We start from the raw sequence: 22,018 nt of genomic DNA on the forward strand, positions 1-22,018 counted from the left end.
AGAGGGGAACTTTGCAGTCTTGCTTCTGAAGGCACAACTAAGTCCAGCAGCTGGAAATTAAAAGTTAGACAAACTCAACCTCAAAATAAGGCAGTTTCGTAGCAGCAAGGATAATTAAACACTGGAAGATTTTGACAAGGTGCTTTTAAAATTTCAATGCAACTTCCTCACAGTCAACTCCAGCTTGAGAAAGAACCAGCTTTTGTGTCTGTGAATTCATCTTGTCCTTTCCATCCTTACCAGGTCTAGCAGAGGAGAGGAGTTCCCACATTGTCCTTAATGCTCACAACACTCGACTCTGTGTTTGGACAATGGCTTTAATCAAATCCACACTTCAAGGTTTTAAGGTAGTTGCCAGTAAGAAACCAGGAAAGATGACTTTTTCCAATTTTTCACTTTCCTCCTGTCTGCAGACAGACCAGAAAGAATGAACTTACAGTCTTAAGAATTGTTATTGAATGCTATGAGTGAATAAAGGTATTTTTTCACACAGTCAGAATTACTCCTGAATTAAGGAAACTAAGAATTTATGGCTTTTGCTACAGCTTGTGGATTGGTTTGTCTGCTGGGACCATCTGGGCATCTCTCACCTCACATATGTCAGGGCCTCACCTGTCAGTGACAACCGAGTTTCTCCAGTTTAGTTCCCCAATGCCTGAAATGACCCCTTCAAGCCTCAAAATATATGAAGTCTGAGAGTTTCGGCTTCTGTTAGATGGGAATGACTGGCTGATATGCTTCTGCTCTAACAGGTTACAGTTCACAGACAAATTGTTGGTGGATATGTCCAGCGCCTTGTGCTGCGGGCACTAGTGTAAGTCAGAGATGTGGTAGTAAACACACTTCACCAGCAGAACCCAAAGCATGCTGCGGAGGGAGGCAAAGTGGCTTCCCCAGAGCTGGGAATCAAATCCAGTTCTCCCACATCCCCATCCCCTTGCTGCAGCTGGGACGCAGCAGCGTTCCCTGGGAACAAGTGTGGGAGCTGTCACCGACACTGACCAGAACAAGTTGGGTTTCTTGCTCTTTTTTAGCTGACTTCTGCTTCCAAACACCCTCCCCAAGGATCACAGTGAAAGCTCTGCTACACAACTATGCCAAAGATGCTCAAGGTAGCCTTTTCTCTCACAGCTACATGGAGCCACAATATTGTAAAATGTTTATTGTCATTGTGAGCAGATAAGCATTCAAGAGATGCAGGGAGCAGCTATGGATTGGGAGAGGCTTTTTCCAGGGGAGAGCTACCCAGTAAGAGCAGACTTCTCTGCTTCTGCCAGTTTAAATCACCTCATTCAATATTCTGTGTTGTCTTATGTAGCATGCAGTTATGTAAATTTATAAATCATACACTAATTAGCACACAATTTCAAAAATTAACAATGAAAAAGGAGGTTTCTAACTAACCAGCCTGTGCTCTCTCCCCCTCAGACGGTACAAATTCAAACACCACCTGGAGGTCTTATTTCAGAAAATCTCTGCTGCAACTTTTAGAGTTTAACCCCAGGCTCATCTCCGCTTTCAAGGGATATCTTTTAGATATCTCAGGCTCAATCTTTCTCAAGCATAGCTAAGCCCTTTCCTCTCCTTCCTTAACACCAAACCCCCACAGTTCATTGGCTCACTGCAAAGTTTGTTTTGCTTGTTTCTCCCTTATTCAGATTCTTGCTATATCTAGTCTCACATTCTTCTGTCATCTAAGTTCACACCACCATCCCTTGCTAGCAATTAAATTCAGTCCATGCCTGGGTTATACCTGAGTTCTACCCTATTACCCTCCTTGTGCTCTGGCCTCCCTGTCTAGCTGCGTTAAAGGGTGGCAGCTAAATTTAGGTGATTTCCTTCTTTCCCTGATTTACCAGGTATCCTTTGGACAGTAGCTCCCCAAATGCAGGAACATGATTTGGAAAAGGAGTGGGGAGTCATAAGCCTCTTCTGGGAACTGGTGCTTGAAGACATTTCTCACTTCACGATACAAGCACAAAATTTGCCTTCATCAACTTACTGTATTTTAACAACTCGTCTCTACCTTCTGGCTTAGCTCCACTCAACCTATACCTTCTGGCATCCTTTGGTACAGTTCTCTGCCTTGCGCCCTTGTGCTTTCTTGCCCTTACTTCCATCCTTTCTTCCTTACTCTTTAATGCCATCTTTTTGTCCCAAAGCATAGTGCTGGCTCTCCCCTTCTCTTCTCTTTTGTATTCTGAGGCCTCTCCCCCACTTCATGCTCCAAAAGAGCTTTCTCCTTCTCACAGCAAAACTCATGTCCTGGAGAGGAAGAGAAGGCTTAAAACGAGCTCCTCATCTATCTTAGCAAGCTGGAGATTCAGAATATATATGACATGATGATGTGGAAAGTGGAACATATTGTCAATGGCAGAATTGACATCTGAGCTGGACAAAACAAACCAGGAGATAAATCAAATAAACAAAAGTGTGGAAGATTAAATGAAACCCCCAGATAATTTATTAGATTAAGACCTCACATACATATATAAATATATGCTCAAGATGGGATTCAACAGTGAGACTTGAGAGGCTAGAAGGTGAAAGGGTGTGATTGCTACAGGTCCGCGGCATGCAAGGTGCACAAAAGCAATGACTACACAAACACTCAGCAAGTGTGTGTGTACGAGCCACTCGGGAAGAACACAAAGTGAAGGCACGGGTAGAACCCTTAGCAGAAGTCATGTTACTCCACAAAGCCTCATGTAAAACACAGCCCAATGTGTAGCTGAAGCATATTAACTGGGAACACTCTGGACAAACAATCTATGGCTGGACTAACTCCCCAGCGGCAGCTTCCTAATATAGGAGCTTAAACTTAAAAGGACACTGTCAAGTGATTGCTTTTGCTAGTTTAATTTTTGCATTTCCTCTACGGTTTTAGCAGATGGAAAACAATTCCCCTCCCAGTCCCAACTACTGATTTTGTCCTTTCCTATTTGACAATCATTGATTTTTTTTTCTAAGGCTATAAATGTTTTAATAACTTCAACTTTGTAGTGCCTCGTGGCAAAATATCTTTGCTTGCGCTGACTGCTAAACACTATTCCTAATGTACTGCTGATAACTAGAGCAAGAGCCAGCACTATAAAAAATGATTTTTCACAGGGTCTACAAAATTAATAGCTTTTGTTTCTTTGTCCACATCTCACAGATAGTTAAAACAGGCAGGTCTTCACCCATCAGACATTTCAACCACCTTAATTCCAGAATTCTTGGCTTCATAAAGGTATGCCTCCCGTGTAGCTGACTGATGGACAGCACCTTGAGCGTAGAGCCCACAACCCTGACAATGTCCTTTTCAAAAGAGCTACTACCAAAATATAGATTCAAGTCAAAAGTCACCATCAGAATTAGAATTGTTAATGAACAAAATGGATCATAAGGAATCCTAAAGCAGTTAAATACTGGCACCCATAAAGAACCAAAGAACAGAGTGCTCCCACACAGCGTTCTCCACTGGGTACACAAAGGCACCTTTCAAGAGATATACATGTATTTTTTGCTGTTTTAAAAGGTCAGTTAGCACTTATTAGAAAAGGCAATTAAAGTTTCAGTCGAACTGGAAAATACAAGAGAAGCAATTGGACTGAAATCAGAGAACTGTTTCTTTATAATTGTCAAACCTTAACAAAAAAAACCCCAACAAAACTAAAAAAAAACACCAAAAAACAACCCAAACCCCTAAGATCTATGTGATGGTCATTTCTTCATGGTTTTCCACGGTTTTCCTGCTGCTCCTTGTACATTTTTCCTCTTCCTTCTCCTCCCTTTCCCTGCCCTCTTAAAGCAGCAGACTACTCAGCCAGCAGAATGAGAAAACCTATTTCTCCACCTGCTTACCTGGGTCAGGGCACTGAATACATCTTTGGGCTTTAAGCAGAAACCTCTGCCTTCACAAGCTCAGAGAGTAGAACAAGAGGGACATTCAACAGCAGATGGACATATTGGAAAGAACTATAATACTTCACTGACAGCAGGACAGACCAAGCAGGGCCTTTCCACAGCAGTAATTTTCTGGTCCAGTAATGCTGCTGCCCTCCTTTAAGTTCCTCCAAGCAGCTTTTAAAATTCCGCTGGGATGCAAGAAAACGATATCACCTGATTTGTGATTAAGACTGGGTCTGAACGAAGCAGCTCAGAGTAACCTGCGGTTCATCTTCCCCTTCATTCTCCTGTTGTTTCATTGCTGTAAGAGCACGGTACAGCCAGGGGCGCGTGCTAGACATCCTGCACTGATGCTCTCATCAGAGGTGCACTGCGGGCCTCACTGCCGAGTCTTGCCAGCTCCTCGCAGAGGACCAAACGCTGCACAGGAGCAAGCGTGTGGGAGGCAGGCAGCAGCGATACCCCAAGGATCAGTACAGCAACTTGCTGCCATTAAGATAAGCAGGGTTGCCTAAAGAGACTGTCAGAAAAGCTGTACTGGCCCACGAAGTGGTGTTTGGGAGCAAATGGCCTAGAACTTGCCCATACTGACTCAATTCTACCTTTCCCTCGCTGCAATTTTACTGTGCAAAATGAGTATTTTAGCCTCATATTTCTAGGAACACATGCCGGTGGCTACTGTTACAATAAAATATGAACACTGCATTGTGGAGAAAATGACCATTAATCCTGTAATCTGCAGTCATTTTTACCAATTCGGCACATTTCTTTAAATAACCAAGTACATGCAGTAGATGGAAGTGCATTTAAATAAACTGAAATAGATACAGCATGAATAATTAAAGCCGGCAGGGAAATGTGCACTGCGAGCCGCTAGTGGAAATAATTACTGATTTGTCTTCTTTACAATGGAGCCTGGATACAGGATCAAAATAGTGCAAGTTAGTGAAAATGTCTTAAGACTGTTCTTATACTACCACTACTATATATTTCATCTTGAAAAGTACATCAAATGGGTTTTGGACCACTACACTTTCTGACTGTGTTCTGCTATTTCAGGGTTAGGTTACCCAGCACATAAACTCTGTCAAATAGCACTGATTTAAAGAGTAATATATTTCAAACGGATGCCTAGTGCATCAACCTGCAACATCGTCTATTAATGTTATTAGACACTGTATAGTTGAACTTACGATACACCCCCTAAAAACCCAGCAAGTTAAATATCAGAATGTTGAAGGAAAAAGTAGATCATAAAATCACTGAAAAAAGTACTAAAGTGCTTGTATCCTTATAATATGCCAGGTTTTAAACAGACTGTTTAATTAGAAAATAATCTACTTCGAACGTGGTGGTTCTTGAATGTTAGGCAGTTCTTGCAAACTGCTTTAGAGCTAAAAATCGATAATGAAATATACTTCCGATATGAGGCTGGCAAAACTGTGACTTCAATCTATTAGAAAATGTTGTAGATTAAAAAAAATTCTATTTTAGAATGATTACTTGGCACATGAGAGGTTTAGAAAAAAAGTTAACGCTTTCTGATTGGTCTACCCCAACAACGTTCTTGCACCATGATTATTAAATCCAAAATGAAACTGGATGCTAATTAGCTATGTTTTAGAAGAGGGAAGACAAGTAGTTGTCACTCAAATAATTTAAAAATGGTACTTTAACACAAACAAATCAGCAACAAAAAGGTCCTAAAAATTCTACAGAAGGGCTGTAGACCAATGAGGCGTGTCAAATGAAGAAAATCTCCTCAAGGAGCTGGCTCTCCTCTAGCTCATCTGCTCTGCTTCTGGAGCTGCGAGGGGTCTGGTACCAAGACGGCAGCCTGTGGCTCACATGATGAGGCAGGTGCATTTTGTTCCCGTCGTAAGATTCTCTGCAGAGGTGTCCTGAGGCAGATATCAGACTCATAGCTTCAACCAGGTCAAGGCGGCTGGCTTCATACCTACAGAAACACACCAAGAAAATGGAGCTCCATTAAGCATCACAGCATCATGCAGGAATTGAATCCAGTCTTCCTGGCTATATAATTCAGACTAGACCTAGATTTGTCTGATGGGGGCCACCAACACAGACCAAGTTTTGCTGTATGGGTTCCTACAAGGCATACCAACACAGAGGCAGTGAAAAAAGAGGCAAGCAAAGCACAGGTGCTCACGTTATTTTAAGCTGTTTCACCAGCTTTTCCATTTGAGGTGTGTAATATCTTAGTCTCACTCCAGAGACTGAGGACAGACCTCAGAGATATGATAGCCAAATACGCCAAACGGGTACAAGGCAGACCCATACACGTAATGGTGAAGTGACTTATACACACGCTGCACTTTTTTTGAATAGACCTCTACACTTGATTTAGTTTCCCAGGGATTTGAAAACAGCAGGAGACTTTATTATTATTGCCACAAACTACACGTGCTTCCTGTAAATCTCTTTGCACTATATGGAGTCTGTCTGGTGGAAGCACTGAAGGAATATAATCTAAGCAAGCCAACACAAACTCCACACTTCAGGCACCAAGAGAGAAGGCAAAGGTGCTCAACATTACTCAGGCTGTCCTTTAAGTGTGAGTACAGATGTGGGGGAAGGTTGCAAGCCAATGTTAGCTGGTAACGCACACTGAATAATGGCAGTTACTTCAGACAGAGACTTCCTATTAATATTCACACAAGACAAGTCCTGATCTAAATACCAGCAAAGGATTGATCATTGCAATATATTTTCTCCTGTCCAATTTTAAATGTCTCAAACAATACCATTTCCACTGCTTCCCCAAGGAGGCTCTTCTGCAGTCTAAGAGATATCACTCAAGAGTTTTACCCCAAAGTCCCCTTTGTTCCATCCTGCTGTTAGCACCAACCTGCCTGATGTTCCTAATGCTGAAATAATTCACAAATTCAATGACTTAGATGCACAGAACATTATTCACAGCATCCAACCTAAGGTATCAGTGCAGCTGGTTGGTTTCCATAGGGTCCCTCTCGTGTAAGCAGAAGTTGTTCATCCATAGGGTGAGGAAACATCTCAAGCTGTTTCCTGCTTTGAGTCCTGGTGGAAAAGCCTCTGTTTTTTCTTTCATGACGGTGGGAGCCTAGGAAGACTAAGCAACTAAGTCAGACAGCTGGGGTAGGTTCCTCAACTCAGATAGTCTGAAAAACTGTTAAGTACAAATATTCACAACAGTTTATTGATGTGAAATTAGCAGCAGCCAATGTATTTCCCAGAGGCACACTGCCACTTGTGCTGTCCAACAGCATCATGCAGCAGCAGCATCAGGAAAAAAGACTTCCTTCCCTAAACTAGCAACACCATGCAAAATACCCTTCATTAGCTCCAGCGGTGAGTGTTACATCCCAGCCATGATCAGAAAACTGACCATGACAAGGTAACTCATAGTTATGTCCGAGACACAGAAATACTTCCTCAGATCAAAGGAGTTAACTGTGGTACTGATGGGTTAATACTGATGTTAATGGCAACCACTGGAGTTACGCTATGACTGCTTGGAAAAGTCATTTCTTGTATTTCCTTCATTTTTTATTGTTTCTTCCAATCTGATGTTCACCATCATTTCTAACACAGTTTGACTCAACATTACTGCCTCCCAGGGCTCTCTCCTCTATTTGACTACCTATAGATTGTTTTATTTTCCTTTGGATGTACTAGCTTGCGTTTCATCCAATCAGAACCCCATTTTGCAAACTTCTTTTTCATATTTTAAGCTTGTCTACATGTCTTTCTATTATCTGTCTGTTTAAATCACCCCTAATAGCCAAAAATGAGCTACTCAAAACAAAAAATACAGCTTTAGTTTTGTTTCAACTGGACCATGTAAGTGGCTAACCCTACTCAAATGTGATGCCTTACAGTTACTCTAACCAAAAATTTCAGAAGGACACAGGGTTTTTGGGTAGCCAAGCAAGACCACTTTAGGGGGGTCTGTTGTTTGTATTAGCATTCAGAAAGTAGCCTCTGAAAACTGAGGCTCCTTAAAGATATCTCCAATGTAAGATGGAATAAGCCACAGTGATAGTGAGAACAAGCACATAGCTATATCAGACTTTTCACGTACAGAAAGTTTTGGACTAGACTCTGTATAGATATACACAGATGCTTTGAACCCCACAGAAACCCAGTTAACACATACACTGGTTTCATTAGCCACGCCTAAAACTTCTTTTTAGATTAATCTCATCTAGCATACAAATGCTTATCTCCTCTGACTGTAGTGCTATCATAAAATTTCAATTTCTCCAGCAGCCACATTCAATCACAGATTAGGTAGTGGGAAACCAAACCAGCCAGCACATTTATAGCAAACGTGCAGGCCCTAGATTTCAGCAGTACCTTGGAGTTCATTTCTTCTGCAAGTTTATCTAAGTTTTACAGCATTTCTGCTATCAGGAAGGCTAAATGATCTGGCAGATTACAAGCACAGCAAATAGCAAAGATTATGTAAAAGACCAGGTGTTGTAAATCAGTCTATTTGACACCACAGTTATATATGCAATAAAGTGAATCAACTCAGCTAACAGAGCACTATCTGATAAAGAGAATGCTCCTTGCAGGTATTTAGTGTTTAATCCCATGATAATGGTTCGCCCTGGTTTGTCTAGGCAACATCAGACAGCATCTGGCTGGAGGCAACTGAGTAGACCTAGAATGGTTTGAAGCTCGCAAAGACAATTTTCTCACTATTAATTTGTATCTGAATATTTAAAGAGACACAGTTAGAATGCTCAAATCCTGAAATGCAACTTTCTCTAAAACCAGGATATGTATTCCTTGCACAATCTGAATAAATGCATAAGTAAAAACAGGCTTTATTATTATTATTATTATGACGACACTTAATGGCTTCAGTGAAGTCAAAGCTGCAGGATCAGACACCCAAGAGTCACAATATTTCAAACAGGAAAACTGATCTGGCAAATTTGGCTTGTGAATACTGAATGCTCTTTTAGTGTGAATTAACAGCCAAGGGTGCCTCGTTCATGTTTCCCAAGGAGAAAAAATTCCCAAACGTTCTGCAGAAGCACTGTACGTTAGGTCTTTGATCGGTTTTGCCCTCTCAGCAGAAGGAAAATGAGATGGGCAAATCTCCCTTTAAGGATGGTGATAATTCAGTTCGTCTTCACCTTTTTGGTATATTTGCCAGTGTGCTGGAAAGTCAATGAGCACCTCCACACCAGACTGGCAAACAATCTCTTTTCTAAGCTTGGTTTTGATACTTCCTCCATGTATATTTTTTCATCTAACTCTCATGAGCTTGAAAGTCTGCATATTTCATCATGGGAGAAGAAAATTTGTGACGTCTACAAGTTTGGATTAGAAGTCTAGCTATTTAGACAGATAAAGTTTGGTGAAAGTAACCTCCTTATCATAAAGTCTCCAAAAATTCCATCAGGAGAGGGGACACAAAGAATTAGTGTACAAAGCAGGAGGAAGGCAGGGCCACTCACAAGAGGACAGAGATGGGAGTAGAGGGAACAGACCAAGGTAAGCTTTGAAGCTCTTCTTTCAATGAAGAAATTTGACCTTTGCTTTTAATGTAGGAGGTAAAACTCCAAATATGGCTCAGAGAGCAGCATGGAGATACCCAGACTATCTGAGAGGTAGGTACCACCAGGACAAAGGCAGTATAGCTGGGTCAGTGCAGAACTGTGACCTGGGTGGCTAAATCCATCCTGGTCAGGCATTGCACAGTGCTGTGACAGTGTTCCCTTAATCTCCTCTGTACAATTAACACAGGTTGCTGGAAATTTGGCTCCTCAGCCACCAAAGTGCTTTTGGAAATTTTATTAGAAACTTTCAGCATTGGCTCCTAATTAAATAAGTATCTAGTAGAGTTTATAAACTCTTAATGTAAAAGAGTTTTGTAGTCCATCACTAAGGTAGCAGGAAACATCATAAAGCATTAAGATTCAGAACAGCTCATTAAATGTTCGCATTTTAAAGAGGAAAACAGTACAAAAGTAAACACAAGTTGGCACAGAGTCAAATCCTTCCTTCCACAGTATTTCTGTTTCACTGCTGGTGCAGCAGGAATACAACTCTCTGAACATCTACAGGTGCACCTTACTTTGCACTGTGTTTCCAAATTGAATGGGAAGGAAGGCTCTCGCATTTTTATGGCAAACACGCAAATGTGGCTGTTGCTCTGGGAACAATAAGACCGCTTATTCCCAGGATGGTTGCTGAGAAATCACCTGAAACCACTTGGTATTCTGTCTAATAAAACCTGCTGGGCAATCAGAGTTCAGACAGTCCCACAATGTACAGTACCTAAAAAATGGTCAGATTATGCAAAAGTGATGCACAGAATTCATTACTGCGCAGGATATTAGAGAGAATGGTGCTCTTGAAGGTAACCACAGAGCATCCTTGTTTCAATTGGCTGAACAGTGATGTTTGTTTATTTATTTATTTAGACATTTGGGATATGTCATTGAATTTTTAATGTTTGTCTATTTCGTGTTGCTGGTAAAATATATTATATTTCTTACATGCTGTTCAATTTTTAAACCACAGTATTGTATTTTCATATTGCACAGTCCCATTTAACTAACAATATCATTTGTTCCTTCCTGAAAAAACAGCACAACCCCAAACAAGTTTGATATTTGGAGGAGCAGGAATTTCCCCATGAGGCAAAATAACTAAACTTATTAGAGTCATAAATACTCTGACAGTGACATATATGTATATTTCTTTAAACAAGCAGCGTCAGATATTATTTGATCACTGTGTTCAGAGATATCTTTTCATTTACAGTCTCTGAAAATTTATTCTTCAACCATAAATGTGTACAAAACACACAGAATGTCTATTCTGCAAGGTGATGGCATTTCAACAAAGCATACTGGCAATACGGTTTTGGAGATTAGTAGCTGTATAGGCTTACTTTATTTAACTGTATACACCAGAGGAAATAAAAAGGTTTATTTTTATACTACTGCTTATATTTTCAACATAAAGTTCAAAGTGATTTACTAATCTTACATGAATTGCCTTTGAATTACGGTACAGTATTGTGCCTAAGTACAAAGCCTAATACTATCCTGTATTCATAAAACACTGCCTGCCTCCAAGCACTTTACAAATGCTAAATACAGCTAAAGCACATTCAAAGGGTAGGGAACAGACCCATTTTACAGAAAATGAAACTGAGCTTATTGTTACTATAAGGCAGATATCAAATTCCTATTTAACTGGAACAAACAGGGCAAAAAAAAGCAGAGAAAAAACAGATGCAGATAAGAAGTGGCCTCAGCAGCCAAACTACCCCAAACCTGAAGACACCACACTAGTGATACAACTTGAGGTTATCTGCAAAAAACAGCTGTGATGATTGATCACCCACTCCCAAGTTAACTGAGGCTCTGTGGGTGAAGGGCAAACTCTACCCAAATTAAAGATTCCTAACCACTTTCTGCCATCTTTATTCTTGCATCCACAACTGTTGCATTAGGGATGCTAGAGGTATCTCCATGCCTTGCCCTTTCAACATCCATGTACCAACCTGTTGTCCATAAATCACCTAATTCCTTTTTCAACCTGCTGCTTCCACAATGTCCTGTGACAGTGTTGTGGTTTAACCCCAGCCGGCAGCTAAGCCCCACACAGCCGCTCGCTCACTCCCCCCGGTGGGATGGGGGAGAGAATCAGAAGAGTAAAAATGAGAAAACTCGGGGGTTGAGGTAAAGACAGTTGAATAGGGAAAGCAAAAACCACGCACGCAAGCAAAGCAACACAAGGAATTCATTCACTCCTTCCCATGGGCAGGCAGGTGTTCAGCCATCTCCAGGAAAGCAGGGCTCCATCACGCATAGTGGTTACTTGGGAAGACAAACACCATCACTGCGAACGTCCCCCCCTTCCTTCTCCTTCCCCAGCTTTCTATGCTGAGCATGATGCCATATGGTATGGAATAGCCCTTTGGTCAGCTGGGGTCAGCTGTCCCGGCTGTGTCCCCTCCCAGCTTCTTGTGCACCCCCAGCCTCCTCGCTGGTGGGGTGGGGTGAGGAGCAGAAAAGGCCTTGACCCTGTGTAAGCACTGCTCAGCAGTAATTAAAACATCCCTGTATTATCAACAGTGTTTCCAGCACAGATCTGAAACATAGCCCCATACTAGCTACTATGAAGAAAATTAACTCTATCCCAGCCAAAACCAGCACAGACAGCAAGCTCAGGACATTCATTCCTATTGAAAGACATACTTTTGTTTTCTCTTTTAACCCAATACCCTGCTAGTGTCATCAAGCGCTTTTTAAGGATTGACTGCAGTTAGTGTCTCTCACACGGTTGGATCTGGTGAAAAACAGTTCCACATTCAATTTATCCACCACCTTTACAATTTTGCAAACCCTGATCATTTTCTCATTCAGTCTTTTCCTGTCAAAAGTCATAGCTTTTTGGACTCTCCTTATATGGCAGCTCCTTCATCCCTTTGATCAAATCCATTGTCCTGGGCACCCTTTCTAGCTTCCACTATGTCTTTCTTGAGAGGTAAAGACCAAAAGTACACAACAGAATCAAAACGTGGGTACACCAAGGTTTATGTATCCACAAGTTTTTGTGAAGCTCTAGGAAGCTTTGAACTTCGCAAATCCTTATCACCTGCTCTGACTTCAGTATCATGTAGGCATGGTGTTGATGAGTCTTTCCTAGGTAAATTACGTTTTTGTCCACTCAGTTTTCATGCCTTTTTGGAGTTTCTTGCTATTGACATGGCATTTGACCATCTGAAAGAACTTAGTATCATCCACAAACTTATTAGGTCACTCAGGAAATTTTGCTCGTCACTTCTTGCTCCAGGTCACTGATGAAGAACCAGCCCAGTGGGTACCTGGGGGACCCCACTGCTGACTCTCCTGCATCATGAAAAATGAACATTAAGTCCCTTTGCCTGCTATCATTTAATCAGCAGTAAATCCATAGAAGGACTCTTCCTCCAATCCTGCAGAAACTTGATTTCTTTAACAACCTTTGGTGTGGAACCTTGGCAAAGGACTTTTGAAAATCCAAATGCATTATGTCCACTGGATTCTCTTCATGTCACCAGATTTCTGGGTTCAGGTTCCATAGGTCCAAGCTGTTGTCTCGGATTCTTTCTTCTCTCCCTCCCTGCTGTATGACTATAATCCAGGTTTTAACCAGCATGCTATTTGGGCTAGCAAGCCTGAGATGAACATGCCAATGAACATTAGAGACTGGTTAGATAGGAAATGAAAGCTGAGAAAGAGAAGCTGACTTTGCAGTCATTCCCTGAAAGGCCACAAGTCAGGACCGGAGACCTTGCCTTTCATGTGTGAATTGCATCTTCAGTGACTAAAACACACCCTCAGGGGATATTCCCATGTAGTGACTCTCAAAAAAAGAACACAGAGAAGTGCAACTCTTGAGGCTGAAACATCAAGAGAATGAACAAGATTAAGTCTGGAATCAGAGACAAAGGGACTGTGCCAGTAAGCCTGAGAGCCCCATTGTACTTCCATGAAGGTTGGGACCCAGAGCAGATACTTGACTGTGGGATATAGGAAGAGGCAAATTCAACAGTGCTATATATGTATTTAAACCAACTCCAGGTTGGGACGTATTTTTTGCCTGTAACGGGTCTGTATTTTCCAAAGGCATCTCAAAGTTTCTTAATTCTTAAAGAAAAAGATCAGATTGCAGCATATTTCAAAGCAATTAAAAAAAGATCTGAGCCTTTTATTTAATATACATCACACAATGTAAAACAGAATATATTTACAGTGTCCTCAGCAACAGCCTCCCGGAGTGCTGTAAAACCCACACCCACATAATAGAGAGCTTACAGTATCAGAAACTTTTAGAAAACTCTCCAAGGCAGTATTCACAGAATCATAACCTAGAGAAAGAAAAGACTTACTAGATCATCCAGCCATCTCCCTGCTGACAGAGAATGGTTCCCTACAGTGTGTTTCCTCACATTTGTTGCTAACAATCAGCCTCTTGCTATTCTCCTTGGGAAGTCATTCCACAGCCAAATATATCTCACGCTATCATTACCATTATTACTTATTTATAGGCTATGGTATAACCTAAAGGGCCTTGATCAGGATCAGCGGGACCCACTCTACAACCACTTGTAAGAGCAATCCTCTCTCCAAAAGAGCACACAGTCTAAATAGATAAGTCAAAGTCCAGAGGGAAAAAGATAACGTACAATTAAGGAGACCAGAATAGCATGGAAAGTGCCACAAATGTTCCATGAATTTTTGCTTTGGAGTTTGGTAGGAGGCAAAGGTACATGTAACAAACGAGAACATGTTTCCGATAGTCAGCTAGAGATAAAGAAAGAGGAATTTCTTCCTCCCAGCTTCACACTATTAGTTATTGCTAAAGATCTGGCACGGTACTGAGAAATCTGTCTCCTTTTTTGGTGCAAATACTCCTTAAGTATTTGAATAATATTACATTTCTCCCTTCTGCTCTAGTCTCAGTCAACATTTATCTGAGCCGCAGATATTTTAATCTTCTCTCATAAATCAATACCTCTAGCACAGCAACAGATTTTGCCACTCTCCTCCGATCTTTGACAACATCTTTCCAGTAAGCAATCACCCAGAAATGAGCACCACATTCCCCTGGTGGGGTTACACAGAAGCAAAGAGGAGATCAGCTCCCTCCAGCACTTCGGCAACGCTTGTCTGTGCAGACTCGGATGACAACGGCCTTTTTGCTGCCGCTCCGTCGCTCCGCACATCCTTCTTGCATGTGTATGAATTGATACACTGCACTACAACACTCCCTGTATGCTGCAAGACCTACACCACCAATGAACTCTGTGCCTCGTTTTGTAGGGTTACTAACAATTATCACTAAATCTTGTTGAAAATGGAATCGGAGATCACAGCCTTTGCACAGGAGAATTTGGAGAGAAGCAGCAGAATTGGGTAACACATCACACCTTTGCTAACCAAAACGAGCCATGCTTGGCAGTGTTATGGGACAACCCTCCCTCCCCAATGTGATAAACAGTAGTAAAGAGCTAAAGAGGACTTGGTCTTGAAAGGGGCTGAGCGCTGCTGGTTTGCCCCTGGCCTTTTGCATACCAAGCAGAGCCAATGCACTAAAGGATACCAGATCCAGTAACAGCATCTCAAAACACTTGTGCCCTAAGGCAGGGCTGATAAGAGATTTTTCTTCCTCAGTTTTCACCCTGGCTTCACCTATGATAGCATCCAACTGGCTGTCATTACTGAAATAAGAGTTACTGCTGCTCTCATTCCTCCTTGCTACACAAACAGCCATTTTCACTTACCCAGTAGTCAGAGACCACCACCTGCTTTCCTCACCTTTCCGCACTCCCGTCTCAGTGCTCCCAATCCTCAGCTTTCTACCTCTTTGCTCCTGGTAACTCAGCTTTTTCTATTATTTCCTCATTGGACTTCCGCTCAGCCCCTGCTGCCATGTTACCAACCTGTCAAATACAACTGAAAGGGCTTCTTCATTGTTTTTGTCTCTGTGTGCTTTTAGTAGCTAAAAAACAACAAAAAACCCCCCAGATCGTTTCTTTTAAGGTATAGCTGCAGGCAGCTGAATTGGCATAACTGAGGTTGTAATAACTCTGGAAGGGGGAGGGTGAACAAAGGCATGAGTGCTGGAAAGTAAAGAAACCTTTTAAATCAGATCTGCCAGTGACAGAAGAATAATTTAGAATGAAGTTTTAGTATAAAAGAAAGAAATTACCGAACCACAGAACTACCATGGAGTTTAACAACCACCTCTGTAATCACTCTGTTTGTATTGTCCTTCTCTCCCCTCCCACACACCCGTTTCTGTCCCATCAAGTCTGAAAGCTCTTCAGATCAGAAAATGAACCTCAGTATATGTACAGCACCTGGGGCCCTGATTCTGCTGTGATATTACATAATAACTTTGCACTTCAGAGCACGCTTAGCTTTTATTCCCTTTAAGCACTCTGTCATCATAGCATATCTTCAGCAAGATCTTCACCCTTTATTGTTCTGGGCCAAAACTAAGCTGTCATCATCTTTTCTGCCATACCTCATCCCCCTACTTCTCCTGCCTTAACAGCCTTTCTTCTCAATTTTTTGCTTTTACAAGTTTGTCCCCAGGCATCTTTCCCCTCAAAGCCAATTCTAATTCAATGAATCATCTTTAAAATTGTGCTTTTTCTTTTATAATGTACTAAAGCCTCTGACAAAGGGTTGCATATGTAAGTCAGTGCAATTCTGCACCTCCTCTCTGCCATTCTCAGTGTTGCCCCTTAGTTTTGATTTCTTTTCCACATTTCATCTCTTTTTCCTAGTGTGCTTTCGGCAAAGCTGAGACTACCTTACACCCTGTACACTGCCTAGAACTTTGTGGGTACTAAATAAGTACAAAACAATTTTAAGGGGCATGGCTTAGGGGAAAAAAACCTACCGCATACAGCTTGCAAAGTCCATCACCATTTACATGGATTAGCAACCTGTCTTTTTTCACAAGCTCAGTCCAAATTCCCAGCCTGCCAGATAATAAATCAACTTTTTCCTTCAATTGTACAGTCACTGGGAGATCTGCATAGTTTCAGGTCAAGCACTTATAATCATTTTATGATTCCAAAGTTTCTTACCTTGTCATTTAGTTACTGAACTGTGAGCTTTCATTGACTTTCTAACCATTGTGGCAAGAACTGCTACTAGCTGTGCAAGATTTAAAACCTCATTGAGCAGAGGAGCAAAATCAGACTGCGGTAGTTTTAAGTATATATTGGGGTGGAATCGTGACCCTATGGAAGCCAATGGAAGTTCTGCCACTGGTTCACTGGGGCTGGGCTTCTTCCCTGCCTGCTGCCGTTTGTTGTGTCAGGGTGAATACGTATTGCAAGCTCTCTATTTTACACCTTGGAAATGAGATGCCTCTGTGAATGCTTGGAAATTATTTATTTTATCTTTTTCTTTTCTTTTTTTTCTATCCTGGTGAAATACTTTACATACAGTCAACTGCTGTACCTAAACACCAACTCTTCCTGTGGATCTGTACAATCCTTCCTCTCCTGCTTGTCAGCTTAATTTCTTCTGCTGTGGCATGGAGTGTTTAATAGCAAGATCTGGCATTCAGATTCTTCTGTTTCTTAATTATCTCTGCCCTGTCAGCTCTATCAGTGAAAACAAGTTACCATTAGACAATTCAGATACCAGTAAGCACCAAGTTGTGACAATATAGAGTCCTGTATTACTGTCATTACAGAAAAAGCTGTTTCAGGGAGGTTTAAAAAATTAAATAAGCCCAGCACTTCTAAATGGCCAAAAACCTAAAGATATCTTAATTATTCTTCAATATCTTAATCATTCTGTAGAATCATCATCGTGTACAATGGCCATTTTAAATGAAAGGTTTGCTGCTCTGCACAGTTGCCACTTCCTTCTAATTGTGAATTAAAGCATAATTTAGCGTGGGTCTATGCCAGCATGACTAGAAAAATTTACAGACACTAACACTGGTTGAAATAGGGGGGGAAAAGCAGTTAGATTTCTTTAAGTAATAGAAAATCACTCACCAAGTTGTACTTTAAAACAAAACACTAGAGCTTTAAGTTGACAAACTGACTTGAATTAAACCACATAAAAAAGTGCTTGCACTGTAAATCTTACAGGGCAGAAGCGATGGTAGGTTATCATTCTGTTTATTAGCATGCACTTTGGAGAGTGCAGGGCAAGTATGAATACGCATTCATTCCATTTTATGCCACACATTACTGAAAACACATTCCTCATAAATAATTCATAAATGCATTGTCTGAAATTTCAGATTCCAAAAATACAACATGGTTTTCAACTTTATGGTTGCTTGGTCTTCAAAACAGAAATAGACAATTGGACGGATGGACTTGGCAAACCTGATAAGAACCTATCAGTCAGAATTACACTCCAGAGGTAAACGCAAACATCTCCCAGTTCCTGATCCCTGGAACAGCAAGGCCATGACGATAGCCCCTGTGCTTGTGCTAGCCGTCCCTTGTTAGGGAACAGGGAGAAAGAGAAAGGGAAGAAGTAACCAAGTAGTGAGAAGAAAGTGTTCAGTCAGTTGCTTGACTTTAAAAAGAACATTTATTAGGAAAAAAACAATGCCTTGCTGTTCTCTGTTCATGAGCTGGGTGCATAGCAGGCAAGTTAGGAAAGAAAACTACGTTTTACAGGATGGTGTGGGTAGGGAGCTAATAGGTTGAAACTGCCTAGAAATTGAGGAATTTAAATTTAAGGTATAGTAACAGTCAAAATACAGACAATGGACACACTTTGCCTTGCAAGAAGCCCATTTTTCTGGCCAGACTGCACCAGAAACTTGAGCTCTGCTTGTTGCTCTCAGCTTTTAATTGTTATTACTTTGTTAATGCTAATGACGTAGCAACTGGCATCATCTTTTATGCCAGCTATGCTACCATAAGAAAAGTGAATAGGATCTTGCAGTTCATCTAAAGTCCAATTTCCGCAGGGAGCAGAGTGACCACAACACCCACTGAAGAAACCAAAGTATGTTTCATAGGCTAGAGTGCTTAAGCCTTATATTCCTTGCGATTCTGTATCTTGCTGACATTATATATGTAGTTTATGCTCAGTTGCTTCTTCTTCCTTCATAACGTACTCAGAAGCCTTACATGACATACCAACTGCTTTTCAGCCAGATTTGCATTCACTTGCTCTGTTCTGCTCACCTCCCAGTGAGAGGCACACAAAATTTGGGTACCTTGTCTAGTGAAACCCTTGGTGCCACAGCCCTAACAGAACAGCCCACAATCTCTCTATTTGCCAGCTCTTTGTTTGAACTCATTCACTCCAATTTGCCTGAGAACAAATGTTGCAATTGAGCTCTAATACTTGGCATCCCAACATATCGATTGCTTGGGCGCAGACCATACATGAAGAAACAACACTCTCATAAAAATTGTATTCCAGTACCCAACTGCTGTAAAACTTCCTACTCGGCGCTCAGTGTGGAAGGGTTGGGACTATCTGTCGCTCCATTCATTTCCAGGTGTGCTGAACTCTCTGGGGTAATCTTTAAATCAGCTGAGATTTCATACATCAAAGATGAGGATACATAATTCAAGAAAAAATGCTGAGATAAAACAGTAGCTGTAAAAAATATAGCGTGTTGGTGGTGCCTGGTTTAGCATGTCAAAGAGGGGTGACGGCTAGCAAGGAGTTGCATGCAGTCAGCACAAGAGCATGCCATGTGGCCAAGCAGGGAGAGTTGTTGTAAGCTTCATAGGGACACAGGCGCTGAATAGGCTTGACACTGTGCAAGTACCAAGTTAGAAGGCACCCTACAGGAAAAAACAGCAGTAAAGCATGGAGTACAAGGCACTCAGGCCTGGTGTCCCTTGGCCGTAGTCATCGCATGCTAACAACCTCTTTCAAAACTTTACACAGGTGGTAGGTGTCCCACTGAGATAAATTACCTAACTTTCAGTTGCTGAACAGATGGGCAGGGGAGTGAAATTTTAGTTCGTTCATTCCCAGCAGTAACTAGCAAAGATGATCTCGGGCTCTGCAGGATTGCTTTTCGATAACCATACACCTGCAGACAGTCCACGTTTCTGTTAGAAACTACATAAGGTCATTGGTACGCTACAAAATAAAGCAGGGCATTTAACGGCTCAAGAGACTGATGCTAAGTCTCTCATTCCCATATTCTTCTGAATATATTCTAGGCTGAGAGGGGCCAGAAAGTGTACAAAGAGGGACCTCAACAGGCAAGAGAAATGGGCCCACAAGAATCTCACAACATTCTCACAAAAACGGGAAACGTGAAGTCCTGCACTTGGGGAGGAATAACCTTGGGTACCAGCACATGCCAGGTTTGACTGGCTGGAAAGCAGCTTTGCAGAGAATGACCTGGACACTTGCTGTCCTGGTAGACAAAAAGCTGAACATAAGCCAGCAAAGGCCATCTCTGCCAGCAGGTCGAGGGAGGTGATCCTTCCTCTTGACTCAGCCCTGGTGGGACACAGCCGGAGTGCTGTGTCCAGTGCTGGACTCTCCAGTACAAGAGAGACATGGGCACACTCAAGCAAGTCCAGTGAAGGGCAACAGAGATGACTAAGGAATTGAAGCATCTGACGTGAAAGGAACGTTTGAGAGAGCTGGGACTGTTCCGCCTGGACCAAAAGAGGCTCAGGGTGATCTTATCAATGTATATAAATTAGGGGAGGAAAGAAGATGGAGCCAGGCTCTTCTCGGTGGTGTCCACCGAAAGGGCAAGAGGCAATGGGCACAAACTGAAATACAAGAAATTCCATTCAAGTGGAAGGAAAAAAGGTTTCTTACTATGTAGGTGGTTGAACACTGGCATAGGTTGCCCAGAGAGATTGCGGAGTCTCCATCTTTGGAGATATTCAGGACCTGACAGACACAGTCCTGAGTAGCCTGCTCTAGCTGACCCTGCTTTAAGCAGGAGCTTACAGTAGATGATCTCCAGAGGTGCCTCCCAACCTCAGCTATTCTGTGACTTTGCAGTTGCATATTTCTCTTCGTAAATACATTAAACCTCATGGACAGCATATGACAAAAGGGCAAGGACTGACTAGCAAGGACTGGACTCTGACTCACCCATACAGTACAGGCATGGTGCAGCCAGGGAAGCTTAAAATGCCCGTGCCTGCAAACCAGAAAGCTCCATAAACCAATCCAAACACAAATCAAGTGCTTCTGCCCAGAAAGGTTTGCAACTCACTAAAACCAGACCAGATGTATGGGAAACCTGACAACATATTTAAACAAGGGTTTTTCCTCCCTTCCCCACGTACTTTACCAAATCACTTGCATCTATTCATGTACAAATATATCATAGTGTAGCACACAACACCATACACATTTTTTTCTTTGAATAAGATGGTCATAGCCACACCGTAAGAAACCTGGTAAAAGTATTTTTAGTATCTTCACTTTAAGCTTGCAAATATTTTTCTGGCAGAAATCCACAGCTAACTTTACAGCAAGACCCCTCAAAGGAAACAGAACTCTTACTTAAACAAAAAAAAAAAAAACCCACACTACAAAATGAATGTGACCCAGGGACTTACCCTTCTATGCAACAACATGAGCAGAGTGCACAGAGACAGTGAAGTCCACAGGGCGTGAAATTAAAATTTTCACACAGATACAATGAAGTAATGATACAATGTTACAACCTTGGCACAAAAATCTTCTGGTTTGAGTAAAGTCAATGTCATGTGATGTTACGGTTTGTGCACTGGTAGAAATGGTCTGCTGCTAAAAAGTTCATAGCAAAACAGAAGGAGCGAAAGCAAGAAAATTGTATGGATAATTACAACAGGCCCATATATTCTAGCGATCGAGACGTTCCTTAAGATGCTCATCACAGTAGTATCTAGCTGTCACTGCAGGCTGAGTTAAGAAAGCATACTTTTCTTTCACGCCTAGAAATCTAGGAGCTGAGATGCCATTAGGAGATAGGAAAAAGAAGACTGGAAGAGATTTGAACTCAGCAAGGGAAGGGGAGGGAGAGGACATCTCTCTTATTAGGTCGGTTTGTTGCCTACGAACGAGGTGGATATGCAGGTTCCAAATTCCAAGCATATGGATAAGAACAGGGATGCACAGAGCAATTAACAGAGTCAAGCAGAAGCTGGGATGAGCAGCTGCTGGAGCACTGTTAAAGTCCTTCTAGGAATTGCTTCACCTGTTACAGTAAAAAGGGAAGGCAGTGCTGGAACAACATCGGCTCCTCAGCAAGGACAAGGTCATAGAACAAAAGTGGAGCTTGAAAAATTCCCGGCAGATCCACGTACAGGGACACAGACACAATTACAAGAACCTGCCATGTCAGACTCTAGACTTGCAAAGCAACTTACAAACAGCACCCTTTATACAACAAATATACCTACACAGTGCAACACTGAATTATCAGATAATCTGCATGGAGCAGGAAGCATATTATTTCTAAGAGTATGAAAAAGCCTGCAAACTCATAAATCACAAAGCTGCTTGTACATTATGATGTTTCACAGATACCTGATAGACTGACAGACGTGCATGCATTCTACAAAATATATTTACAGCTCTGAACTGTTGGGGGGGGAATCTGAATTCAGTACTACTGCTCATCTCAAACTACAATT

General features: G+C 41.7%; 1 protein-coding gene across 5 annotated transcripts in view; it reads right to left on the bottom strand.

Annotated features, from left to right (window-relative positions):
* Positions 1–2,441: 2,441 nt before the first annotated feature.
* The window catches only part of KIAA1328 (KIAA1328 ortholog), a 174,383-nt gene continuing 154,806 nt past the window's right edge, over positions 2,442–22,018 (bottom strand). For 4 of the 5 annotated variants that reach the window (XM_075488409.1, XM_075488410.1, XM_075488411.1 and 1 more), the window contains one exon: positions 2,442–5,848. In XM_075488409.1, coding sequence (XP_075344524.1) covers positions 5,635–5,848 — 214 coding nt within the window. In that variant the 3' untranslated portion in view covers positions 2,442–5,634. The remainder of the gene's footprint in view (positions 5,849–22,018) is intronic. The other variant, XM_075488413.1, reaches the window with a different exon arrangement.

This window comes from Mycteria americana, chromosome Z (assembly GCF_035582795.1).
Source record: "Mycteria americana isolate JAX WOST 10 ecotype Jacksonville Zoo and Gardens chromosome Z, USCA_MyAme_1.0, whole genome shotgun sequence".
Taxonomy (NCBI): Eukaryota; Metazoa; Chordata; class Aves; order Ciconiiformes; family Ciconiidae; genus Mycteria; species Mycteria americana.